Source organism: Capsicum annuum, chromosome 8, assembly GCF_002878395.1.
Source record: "Capsicum annuum cultivar UCD-10X-F1 chromosome 8, UCD10Xv1.1, whole genome shotgun sequence".
In the NCBI taxonomy this organism is placed as follows: Eukaryota; Viridiplantae; Streptophyta; class Magnoliopsida; order Solanales; family Solanaceae; genus Capsicum; species Capsicum annuum.
The window spans coordinates 35,976,287-35,990,022 of NC_061118.1; the positions used below are offsets into that span (position 1 = coordinate 35,976,287).

Genomic DNA, 13,736 nt, shown 5'->3' on the forward strand with positions numbered 1-13,736 from the left:
AATGGATCACTAATATTTTGCACCAGGTATGTTATATGTTGCAACAGATAACCGACCTTTGCAACGGATGAGTAAATCGTTGGAAAGAATAAAAACAGTCCTAATCTGTTGTAAAATGAAGAGTAAACCGTTGGAAAGAATAAAAATACATCACTAATCAGTTATCTGTTGAATCAATATTGTTTAGATTTCTTCCAAACAAAAGAGTCGTCTGTCGCAACAGATGAATGATTTGTTAGATTGTTCACCTATTGCATCAGATTTTTATAGTTGCATCAGATTTTTAATCTGTTGCATCAGATTTTCATCTGTTACATCATATGTTTCATCTATTACATCAGATGTTTCAACTATTACAATACCATTTCTACCAAGACAAATAACAAATCAACCCAGCAACACCAACATATCACACACACACACTCTAAGAACATCAACTGTGATTAAAAATCACCAAAAAATTTGACTCAACAGTACGACAATGAGAAGAAGAAATGTAGAAATGCCAAAAATTAGGATTTTATTTAGTCCATATTTCAATAACAGAAGAGTAGTTGGCTCAAGTTCCTCTGTTTTTTCATAATTTTTTACCTGTGAAAAAAGAAAATGGGAGGACGAAAAACTCGAAGTTGTTGTCACTGGAGAAGTATTCACGTCGATTGACAGTTAAAAGTCGAAAAGAAACTCGCCCGACTATTTGTCGTAGGAGGTTGAAGGGAGAAATTTTGCAGAACTGTTGGTTGAGGAAGAGTTGAGAGAAGTTGGAGAGAGAAAGTGATTGATTTGGATTGAAGAGGGGTGTGGGTTGGGTTGATTTGTATTTTTGAAAAGATTAGAAAGTTTTAAAAATATTAATTAAGTCCACAATTAACTTAATCAAGTTTTCTAATGATGTTTGACCCTATCTATTGGTTAATGTTACCAATCCTTCATTCAAGACTTAAAAGACACCTTTCCTTCAATTTTCTAAAGTAACTTCATAGGACTCCTATGGTTAACATTTTTCAATAATACATGTCAAAATGCCAAATAAGTGAGTTTAAACATGGCAACTTAGGATAGAGGGTTCATTCGAACCCCCTTCGACGAAAAATTATACTATATATACATGATTAAAATTTTTTTTTATGTATATATAGTAGATGTCGTCCTTCGATTAGTTCGTATGTTTACTTGTGAATCCCCTTGGAGAATATTCTGGCCCCGTCACTGCGTCTATACATATAAAAGCATCTTGATTATGCTATCTTAGTACTCCATCGACCCAAAAATTTCATCGTGAAAGAAAAATTCAGTAATTAAGACGTCTCAATTTTTGTTGCTCAATTCGAATAAAAATTGTGATCTTAATTAGTTATCACTATTTTTAAAGATGGTTGAAATGCCACAGCAAATGGTATTTCATAAGGTAGGTCAGAGAATAGAGATCGATTCTTTTTCCTCCCATCAGCACCTTCTCAGTCAAGCTTGTCACAACGATATAGTTTAGATTTTTTGTGTGATTTACAAGCTATTGTATATTCTCCTTATTAATGAGCCACTTGAGCAGCCTCCTGTCGTCTTACTTTTCGATCATTCAGCTGCTTACTTTGTGATTTTACTATATCACTACTAATTAATTATTATATGTCATTTACGTATAAAAAATTATAATATTTAATAAAATAAAGTAAACTAGACATTTATGTAGAGTCGTCAATATGGGGCCAAGGCCCGATGGGCCAGCCCAGCCCGACCTGTAATTTGATAGGGTGGACTTCAATTTTTGTAGCCCATTTAAGAACAGGGCTTTTTAACCCGGCCCGGATAAGCCCATGGCTCGTAGGGCTCGATAAATGTGGGTTGGGCTAGCCCGTGGGCCGTCCCATCAGTTAAATAATAAATAATTTAAAAATAAAATAAAATATTTAAAAATAATAAAAGAGTTAAAAAATAATCAAGTCCAATGATGACCATTGACTGGTTCCATTAACAAAGAAAATGGCAACTGAAAAATTTCCTACTTTCCTATCTAATAAATAATAAATTAGTTAAATATCTACCACTAAAACATAAAGAGTACATTGTACTCTTCACTTTCCTAATTTCCTTAGTTCAGCTAGCCGCCTTCTCTTCACTATATCTCCCTCAATGCGTCATCGACTTTCAACCATGATGTTTCCGATTGAGTAGTGCCACCCCTTCGTTTTCTTCCTACTTTGGGTGATTCGAGCTCTGGCTCCCTTTTGATTAACAAACATTAATACTATGTGTTATTGTGTGATAAATATTTATGTTTATTAATAGTGTAATAATAAATTATAAATATTATTTTTAAAAAAGTGGGCTAACCCGTGAGGCCCGCAGCCCACAGGGTAATAGCTTGGGCTTGATTTTTTTGGCCCGTCATTTAAATGGGCCAGCCCGACCTGACCCATCAAACTCAAAGCCCGTATGGGCTAGCCCAGATGGGCTGGGCCAACCCGTATTGGCATCTCTACATTTATGTCATGTCTGCTTCGACTGCTTCAACCGTAATTTTACTATATCACCCCTAAATAATTATTATAAATCATCTAAGTGTTAAAAAATTATTATAAAGTCATCTAAGTATTAAGAAATTAATAATATTTAATGCTAAATTAACTTGACGTCTTATATGAGGACCATTTAATTTTTTTTCACAATTATTTTTTTATTGTAACTTTGTTATATCACTTCTAATTAGTTATTGTCGCCCTCCCTACCGACCATCGGCTGCTTACTTCATAATTTTACTATATTACCCCTAATTAATTATTATATGTAATTTATGTATTCAAAATTAATAATATTTAATAAAAAAAAGTTAAATTGACATATATATATATATATATATATATATATATATATATTTATATCATGTCTGCTTCAGTTGGTTTAACCATAATTTACTATATCGCCCCTAATTATTTATTATAAGTCATCTAAGTATTAAAAAATTATTATAAAGTCATCTAAGTATTGACAAATTTATAATATTTAAATACTAAATTAACTTGGCATCATATATGAGGCCCACTTAATTTTTTCCGTAAGTATTTTCTTATAGTAAGTATGTTATATCACTTCTAATGGTATTATATATGTGTCATTTAAGACATGTTGTTTTGTGCTTCAATCATGAATTTACGATATAACCTCTAATTAATTATTATGACAATTTAAAACTTGTGCCACTTAAATTGAAATAGAAGAAAAAGCATTATAAATCATAATAATTAAAAAATTATATATTTAAAAAGTAATCTCAAAATTATATCAGTACCATTTAAATTGGAATAGTTAAAAATATAATTGACTATTAATGACTCAAAGTTTAGACAAAGAGGATAACATATATTATTTGAAAATTACATAAAACGTATTATAAATTACAATAGTTAACAATTTGAAATATTCAAGAAATATTTAATCTGTTATATACTTAAAAGGAAAAAAGACATAAAAAAAAAAACTACAAATAATAATAATTAACAATTTAAATTTTTTTAAAGATATATAATATTTGATTGAGTCTTGAAATTATTACTTGATATAACATATTTGGTTGATTGACAAAATTAATTGTGACACTTTGATGAAAAATTCAGACGAGGCAACTTCTTGTATATTTTTTTCCTTTTACAATAACATTACAAATCTAACTAATTATCTTCATTGTTTTCAGTTTTTTTACTATCGAGTCCGTGCTCAACACGGATATATCCCACTAGTTCTCCTATATATAAGAAGTCACGGTGTGGCAAGTGAAGCACACACCACACCATCGGCATCCTTGCTTGTCGATATTTCATGCGTTTGCTCTGTGATTTTACCATATCACTCCTAATTAATTATTATAGAAAAAACTAATAATATTTAACATATAAATAAAATAGACATTTATTATTTAATTGTGTTTCAACTGCTTCAACAGTAATTTTACTACATCATCCTTAATTAATCATTATAATTCATCTGAGTATTAAAAAATTAATAATATTTAATGTTAACTTAACTTGGCATCTTATATGAAGCCCACTTATTTTTTTTCAAATGTATTTTTATAGTAATTTTTTTATATCACTTCTAATTAGTTATTATAAGTCATTTAAGATATGTTTTGTACTATATCACCCCTAATTAATTATTATGGTCATCTAAGCATTGTGCCACTTAAATTAAAATAGAGAAAAAATATTATAAATAATAATAATTAAAAAATTATATTTTTAAAATATAATTGACTATCAATGCCACAAAAGTTTGGACAAGCAGAGTAACATATATTATTTAAAAATTACATAAAAAGTATTATAAATTAAAATAGTTAGCAATTTAAAATATCTAAAAAAATAATTAATCTATTATATATTCAAAAAAATATGTAATAAATTATAATATTTAACAACTTAAAATATCTAAAAAATAATTATTTTGTTATATATACCAAAAAAATGTAAAATAAAATATTAATCACAATAATTAACAACTTAAAAATTTAAATGATATAAAATATTTGATTGACTCTCGAAATTATATCAGTGTCACTTAAATTGAAATAGAAAAAAATTATTATAAATCCCAATAATTATAAACTTAAATTACTTTAAAGATATAATTGACTATCAATGACAATAGTTTGGACAGAAAGAGTAACGTGTATTATTTGAAAATTATTTTAAATTATAACAGTTAACTAACTTAAAATATTTTATTATATATTTGATAATTACTATGTAAAAAATAAAAAGAAAAAAATTTAATTGACTCTCGAAATTATATTGATGTCATATAAACAACATAAAATATTTTTATATAAATTTTATTAATTTAAATATAATAATATATATTTAATTAAAAATTTATCAATCAAACAAATAGAGATTTTAATTAAATAATAAAATTATACATAATATAAAATTTTTAATGATCAACTTATATATGAGAGAATTTACCTTGAAGTGTGCGACTGGTGCGGGTTTTGGGTTCCCTACAAAAATAAGTTATCACCTTTTTGTCAACTAGTATGTGGGGAAAAAATTCAGAAAAATTCAAAGATGCTTTCCTCTAAATTTTAGAGAAAAAAAAAAAATCCTTCGGACAAGACTTGCTTAGAAACAAGATTTTAAGTAAAGGAGTTTAATATTTGAAAAAGAAATTAGTTGAAGTGAATTCAATATCTATTATAGATATATAAAAATTATTTTTAAGCATATATAGATAATATATTTTTCATTGAAAGAAGTTTGAGTAAACCCTATCAAAGGACCGTCTCCGCCCCTCCCTCCGGTCCTTCTATTTTGATTGAAAATCTTTCATTAAAGTCTAGTCTAGTGAAGGATAGTTGGGGAAAATAATCCAACCACCAAGTGTATCAATTGTCAGTGTCATACACAAGACCTTAGCTGGATTTTTTTTTGGGTACTCTATCTAATACACTGATTTGCTTTGTTTTCAGCACAATAATGAGTGCATCCGTGGTTGCTATATTGTTCTCAAGTGAAGGGAAAAGACAATTCATTTCTGAAAATAGTAAAGATACTTACTCCTCCGTTTCATTTTACTTTTGTCATAATATTAATAATAAATATCTCATTTTATTTGTCTATTTTGACAGATTAGGAGAGTTTTATTACTTCATCACATTAATATTAAATAACTACATGAAGTAATAAGGATTTGTTTGGTTAAAAATAAGTTATTCGAAATAATTAATCCTGTCCATCATTTATATAAGATAACTTATTCACTCACAAAATATAAACGGTGGAATAAATAATTGTGAATCTAACTAATACCTTCAATACAATGCAGGATAAAATAATCCTCTATTTTATCCTTAGACTATTATACTTTATACCTCACATCAAATGATCCGTAATAGTTAAATTTAGAGTTTTAAATTATTATTATTAATAAGATTATATTCGTATAGTTCAATACATTTCTAATTAAAATTTTCTTAACAAATGTGTTAGATGAACCTAACTAAATAATATAAAACGGAGGAAGCAATTAGCACCAGCATGAATGAACATAAAAGAAGTTAAGTGAACTTTGGCAAAAGAAAAACAAATTAGAAAACATATCTCCCTCTTATGTCTTATATTTTATAATTCCTCTACCTTCTTTTCGTTCCTTTTTATTCCTGCCAATTTCACTAACCTCTTATCCATTCTGATTTAAAGGATGATAGAGAGCAAATCCAACCATAGGTTAGTTGCTTTATTCTTGGCATGTCGTTTTTTTCTCTCAGTTCTTTTAAATCAATATTTACATAAAGCTAGATATATCTGTTAACCTAATCTAGTAAAAAAAAAGTCATTATAAGGTCAATAAGTCAATATTTATTATTGACCCTTCAAAATAAAAAACCAAATCTCATTGTAGGCATCCAGTCTAGCAAAAAGAAAAAGAAAATCAGTATCCATGCATGGAAAAGACACTTTTATTTGTAAAAAGTTAGACGTAATCATCAAGTATACATAATTGTTTACACGCACTCTAATGTTGACTCGCAATGGAGTATAAAATAAAGATAGTAGTACAATTTTTTCAAACCGCTACATAACTACTCCAAAAAAGAAGTCAAAATTTATATATTTGTCCACTTCACGAAAGCAACAATATAACAATTCAACTTTTGAGCTGATATTTCAGAAAAGTCCTTTTAAACTTTTAGGCAAATCCAGCAGTAATAATCTTGTAAGGATTAATAAACAAAACTAGGAAAACTTTGCAAATATGACAACTGATTATAGTATCAATTTTTATGGCCAGAGCCTGCCTGTGGCTGTTGGAATTGCTGGTACAATGCTGCCATCCTACTGTATGCATCCATGTTAATTGGCTGCAAATTCAGATTAACAATTCTTTTTTACAGTCCATTCTTTATAAGGACAACACTTTAAATTACACAGAGATGAATCGATCACAACTTTAATTATGTCTCAAAAAAATGTAATCTTTTGACCCCCTACTCTCCAAGAAAATCAGTTTAATTTAACATGTACAACGTACGAACTTTATTACTTAAAAAATTTAAAATATTAAAGTGTATGTAAGTTAAAAACTCTTATAGGATCATCATTCGTTATAGGGATTAGGGGATTATTGCTATACATAATTTTGAAATAAATTAATTTTTTTCCTATGGTAAATTTATGCCGTATAGAAGGTGGAATTATTTATGTTGTAATAATTAACCTTATTTTGAACCAAACGACCCGTTAGTATTTTATTACCTGCGACTGGCAAGCGAGCAAGGCAGCTAAAGGATCAGGCATAGCAGTAGCAGCAGCAGGGGGAGGAGGGGCAGCAGTGGCACTGGAGTTATCCCATGAGGTCATTGGCTGCATGAACGCGGCTGCGGTGGCGGCTGAAGGGTGGAGAAAGGAGGGAAGTCCAGGGATATTGGAGCGGTTAAGGTTGTTGATATCAAATACTCCAGCAACTCCCATGCCCATGCCCATACCCATACCCATGCCCATCATAGACATTTGTAATTGTTGTTGCATAGCCAATGGTAACATCATGGCTGGGGACATGTTCATCCTGCTCATCATATGAACTTGTGCTTGAAGTTGCTTCAAATATTCTATCACCTCATCAAGCATTGATGCTTTATCCGTCTGCAAGGCAAATTCAAATTTTGAAGTTTATTGGAGTACTATATGTAAATTAATATGCAGTTAATTCATCAAAAGATATATAAGATTGGGCCAAAACTATTATATAGTCCATCTATTGAATTCGTACTTTTCAAGTTAGCTCTACCCGGGTCAGATCAATCAGCTAAGAGGAAACTCCCTAGTCCACTCGTTAGGCATAGAAAAGTTTCTAACTATTCCACCATCACATCTTTTAATTTTTTAAAAAATCAATGTAAGTTTCTTTTTGGTTTTAGTTTTTTCACTTATTTCAAAGAAAAAATTATCTGTATTTAAAAGAAAAAACAATTGTAGAAATTTTCAGAGCCAAGGATGGGATGAATATGATTTTTTTCACCTTTATTATTTAGAGGCCTCAAATTCTAATCTAATAAGAATGAAAAAATGCTGATAGGAAGGTTTTTTTTTTTCCAACGGGTCTTATACAATGAATATCTGAATTAGTTGGGTCTTAATAACCAAATACCAATTATGTAAATTTTTCCAAAAAAGAGTAAATGTAGAAAGGTCAGCACAAATGATTGAAGCAAGACAACCACAAAGAGGGTTGCATTTGATCAATTAAGGTCCCTACCTCAGATTTATGTGGTAGAACAATATTGTCTTCTCAACCAACAAACCTTTGTCTGTTTGTCTCCCTGTACCACAGTATATATGCGGACTTAGATCATTAGAATTTAGTTCCTTCCCAGTTATTCCCTTTCATATATTTAACTCCTTTTTAAAAAAGTTTTAGGACCACTTCCCCCACTAAATTGTCTATACGTCCCATTATTTTCACTCATTGAAGACCTCTACTGTTGTACCTTTTTGTTTTCTTTCTTAAAGCTGCTCTCTTGTAGCCAACCTTCACTGACACTTCCATTAAAATGGTTGATTTCTTTGGTTGCTTTGAATTCCCCTTGTTTTTTCCCTAAGGGGTAATAAAAGTATGACAGCTTCTACCAGTACTATTGATACTTACTGGGAAAAAAAGAACGAGAAATTAAGAATGCTCGACTGATTGACAAATAAATAGAAGAAAGTAGTCTACCTCTTAAGTATTATATATAAAAAATGTGATATTTCATCTATAAAAATGAAGATCTGTCGTAGAGACCATAAAACTTAAAATACTGTGTCGTGCTATATATGAAAATTCTTGTAACAATTTGTATTGCTTTTAGATAACATCAATAGCTTAATTGTCGCTAAAATTATATTTTTAGAGTTAATTATTGATGACAATTACACTTTAACGCACTTCGTAAATATCCTTAGAGCCTATAATAACATTGAATTCAACTCGGTGAAAGCTTTGATACTCTATGTTAAAATATATATTTATTACAACTAAAAATCTTTATTGTGCGTCGTTTGGTTGGGAAATAGTTATCTCGGGATAATTAATTTCGGGATTAGTTATCCTGGGATAATATATCCCACTATGCATATGGGATAAGTTATCCCGGGATTGACGACTCCCTTCAACCAAATCATTTTATCTCGGGATTACTTATCCCTTATACCTCACACCAAATAATGTTTAGATTATACTATACTAACACGTAATATTAATAATGGATTGAGAGAATCTCAACTATTAGCCTTTCTATTTTTGTGAGTGTCTTGTCATGCAATCGAGAATGAGTACGTTCAATTTTAGAGTTCCAAAGAGTCCAAACAATATAAATCACGTAGTATTAGATGAGAATGGACTTTTATCTACCTACACAGGAATACTACAATATTCTATTTATGCAACCAAAAAAAAAAAAAAAAACAGACACACACACGATAGAAGACTAATAATCTCAAAATTCCATTACCTTACTCGAATTTGGAACCAACTTCTGAAGTGTCTTCATCCTTTCATTAATCTTGTCTCTTCTTTTCTAGATGTGAAAAACATAATTAATTTATAATATCACGTTTTATTTTTATTTTTTTAAGCAAACAGGACATGAGAGAAATTCTTCTAGCGCATTTGGACATGAACTAAGTGATATTTGAAAAAAAAAAATTAATAGTTTAAATTGGAAAACAGAATTATAAAATTGAAGTTCTGTTTAGATATATAACTTTGCAAGCAGCAATTTTCTTATTTTATTTTATCAGTTTTTCAACATCGTCAGAATCTAATAAAAAAATCATGCTTAAATGTAACCATATTATATTTTGAAAATATTTTTTGAAAAAAAAAAATAATTCATGTCCAAAGGGCCCTTACTCGTTCAGACTGGTTGTGGATGGCAGCTGCCCTCTTCCTCTTTGTAGAAAATGAGGAGTTTTTACACCCTTTTTTGTTATTATCATCCTCCTCATCACCTGCCTCCCTCTGTCGGTTAATTAATAATCACAAATATTAATGTTATATAACTCTTACAAAAAAATAAATAGTCACGTCTCAACTAACAAAACATGCATCTCATTTCATATATATACTATATGTCCCTATTATACAATTTTACTGTAAACTTGTATGACTTCGTTTTTTCCTTCAAATTCTCTTCCTTTAGTTTCCTTTTTTGGATGGACGCAGAAAAGAAAATGAAGTACTATTATACAGACGCTAAAGAACTTTTATATTATCAGATTATACTTATCTGTTGAGATAACATGTCATATATTCAAAAATTATAAATTCTACCTTTAAGGATGTCTGTTTGTAAGATATCCTTTGAATAACGTTATAATGCAACGTGTATATAATTCAAATTCAAATAATAATAATAATAATAATAATAATAATAATAATAATAATAATAATAATGCATAAATTAAGGGAAGTTTGTATATTTTGCCTGATCTCTGCTGTGACAAACTGAATCATGGTCATCCCCAGTCCTGTTTGTGCACTGCTTGTCGGAGCTGGTGTTTTCCGGCGAGCCCGTCGACGTAGAAGTGAACATCGTCGTACCAAATTCTCTATCAAACGTGTCAACTGTCAACTGGCGGCTATCTCCCCCGCACGTTGCACTTCCACTTACACTTATATCCGCCCTACTACTCCACTCATGATGTCGAGTAGTACTGGGGCCTACTTTAATGCGTGGCGCCACCATCCAGTCTCTGCTGTTGGTGGCGCCACTGCATGACCCCACGTGTGCGGAGCCATCTAGCCCCGGCACGTGGACTGACTGGTGGTGGTGGTGGTCCGAGCTCGAACATGGCACTAAGGCATCCTTAGTCATGGTGACTAAGCCGGGTACTGGAGGAGTGTAGGTGGCAGCGTCCTGGTTGTTGAACCACGGGACCACCTCCTCTCCGCCGTTTTTGTTTACGTCCACGGCGGATTTTATGTGTTGTTGAGGTGGGATGCATCGGGTGGCTTGGTTCACTATGGATTCAAGGGTGCCACCATAGCTTGATATGGACTTATTAGGGACTCGTGGAGGACCTAATCCATGCATTGCTAACTGCCCATTTTCCCACGTTAGTTCCGCTACTTCATAGTCCAACCTGCGAATTAAGAATTTAAAGTCGGTAAATATAAAATATTGAATCATTTATAGCAATAATATATTGTGAAAGTGTAACAGATAGTACGTACGAGGGGACATCAGCGGCGAATGAATTGGATTGAGTTTGTAGATGATTTTTTGTAGGAACGGTAGAGTCATCGAGGTCCCAACTCGGTACACACTGTGTCATATCGAAGTCAATATGGAAGGTGTTCTTCTGATGAAGAGTCAACGAGGCAATAATATTTTTTTCTAGAGTTTTGAAGAGCTTGAATTACAATTTTTGTGTTGGAGAGAAGATAATGGATGGAATAAGGGTACATATAAGAAAATTAACTGTGTGTGACAGTTGGCTATAGCTTTAAGTCATATTCACCGTATATATTGCTCCCTCCGTTTAAAAAAGAATGACTTAATTTTCTTTTTAATTTGTTTAAAAAAGAATGATTTCTTTTCCTTTTTAGTAACTTTTTAATTTTAACTTTCCACGTGATATTTTTAAAATCACAAGATTAAAAAATATATTAATATATTTGATACATCTTTAATTTAACATTACAAAATTGAAAAGTTTTTTTCATTTTCTTAAATTTTATGTCAAGTCAAATTAGGGCATTCTGTTTTTAACGGAGGAAGTATGTGCGGGGAGGGGGAGACTTTACATGAAAAATAAGAAGAGAGAGAGAGAAGTTGGTATCTAATTTAATGCATTTTTTCAATAGAGATAAGAAGATAGTGAATTTGAAAGGGAAAGAGGTCCATGGATGAGAAAGGGAAAGAGAGTTTTTGATTGGAAGATATGTATAGGGGGGGATCTTTTAAAGTCATTTTTGTGGGCAGAGGGCATTTTAGCTAAGATTAAAAAGTGAAAAGCCGCTCCGTCCGTTTATGTGTCATCATTTAACTTAAAAACCTTTTTTAAATTAAATAATTTTTATATACATATGGCTGCAGATTATTTTATTAAAGATCAAAAAAAAATTAAATTAACACTTCATAAGATTATATTCTTTTTTGAACAAACCAAAACGAAGATGAGAGGGCCAGGAGCAGTATATTGCACAATCATTAGGTGCCGTTAACTAATTATCGTCAACTTTAACTTGTGTACACATTCTCTCTTGCATATACAAGTGGATGTACGTAAGTATGCCATGTATGTCAAAATTATACGATTCTTCCACGAACTTAAGTAATAAGCCAAATACGTACATATGGACAACCTCTCTGACTTTGTGCCAATTCTTATTTTTGACACCCCATTTCATTTATTTTTTATTTTAATCAACCTTATTAAATAAAAGGGTGTCTTTTATCTTTAATTTTTTAAAAATTATTTATTTGAACTATAAAAAAAATCTCAATAATTTATTTAATAGGAAATGGAGGAAATATAAAATTTTAACATATGTACAAATATAAAAATGAGTAACCATCATTCAATTAAATATTAACTAAATTAAAACTGATAAAAATCACTATTTACTAGATAAAAAATTGATAAAAATCACTATTAACTAAATTACAGAAAAAATGATAAATAAAGGAATTAATTAAGAAGGGGATATTGAAGTTAGCTCACGTGCCTATCAGGTAAATAATTTCACCCGTGTGTTAGATCAGTTTTTTTTAAAAATAAATAAATAAATTATGTATTTATTATTTATTATGTGTATTATTACTAGGTCAAACCCATCAACAATCCCCTAAATTTGACATGATCTTTCACTTTGACACCTTGAGTAGACGTAGTTTTCTTTTGGCAACTCAAGTAGTCATAAAGTGTGTCATTTTGACACCTTTTGCTGATTCAGCAAAGAGAGTGTATTACACTCGCTTTTGGGTATGTGTCAGGGGTATTTTCATAATATTTTCAACTTTCTTCTTCACTCTTTAAACCCATGAACTTCCCCACGTCATTATATACCCCCCAATTATTTTTAAAAAGAGATCAAAGTTGTCTTTTCTTCTTCAAGCTTAACCTCCATTAATGGAGGTTGAGTTTTTCATGGATGATAAACATGTCTCCTCATTCTCTTTGCGAGTGCGATTAGTTTAAGAAGAGAAATCATTTTAAGAAGGAAACTCATTTTAAGAAATAAGAATGGTTAAAATTTACAGAAGAAAAATGATACATTTTATATCTTGTGTCTGAATGGAAATGTACGTTTTCGTGAAGCTTGTGTTTGAAAATAACACATTTTATAACTTGTGTTTGAAATTCTTGAAGCTTTTAATGCATATCTATCAACCTTAGAGAATGGGGAGGTATGTTTATCATCCTTAGAAAATTTAACCTCCATTAATGGAGGTTAAAAAGGTTGGGTGGGGAAGACATTGTTGAGGGCTTTTTTGCAATTATTTGATAAAAAAGAAAATTTTTCATTAATTTATTGGACATAAATATGATGTGGCAATTTAAATTAGTTGACACAAAGCAATTGACCACTTTATCCACGTTGGCAGCGAATGAGATACACTCACCAATGCTGATATCGAAAAGTGTTAAAATGACATACTTTATGGCTACTTGAGGTGCCAAAAGTGAACAACGTCCACTTGAGGTGTCAAAGTGAAAGATCGTGCCAAGTTTAGAGGGTCGCCGATGGGTTTGGCCTTA

At 30.6% G+C, this 13,736-nt stretch overlaps 1 protein-coding gene across 2 annotated transcripts; it reads right to left on the reverse strand.

Annotated features, from left to right (window-relative positions):
* Nucleotides 1-6,433: 6,433 nt before the first annotated feature.
* Nucleotides 6,434-11,458, reverse strand: LOC107845481 (transcription factor UNE10). 2 transcript variants are annotated; one of them, XM_016689836.2, is made up of 6 exons: nt 11,206-11,458; nt 10,457-11,114; nt 9,883-9,990; nt 9,482-9,547; nt 7,248-7,634; nt 6,434-6,853 (listed from the first exon to the last, which is right to left on the reverse strand). In XM_016689836.2, exons 1-6 carry the CDS (start codon nt 11,304-11,306, stop codon nt 6,767-6,769), a joined length of 1,407 nt encoding a protein of 468 aa, XP_016545322.1. In that variant the 5' UTR covers nt 11,307-11,458; the 3' UTR covers nt 6,434-6,766. The 2 variants fall into 2 exon arrangements, with proteins under 2 accessions (XP_016545322.1, XP_016545330.1); XM_016689844.2 differs by lacking the exon at nt 9,482-9,547 and having other exon boundaries at nt 11,206-11,437.
* Nucleotides 11,459-13,736: the final 2,278 nt, after the last annotated feature.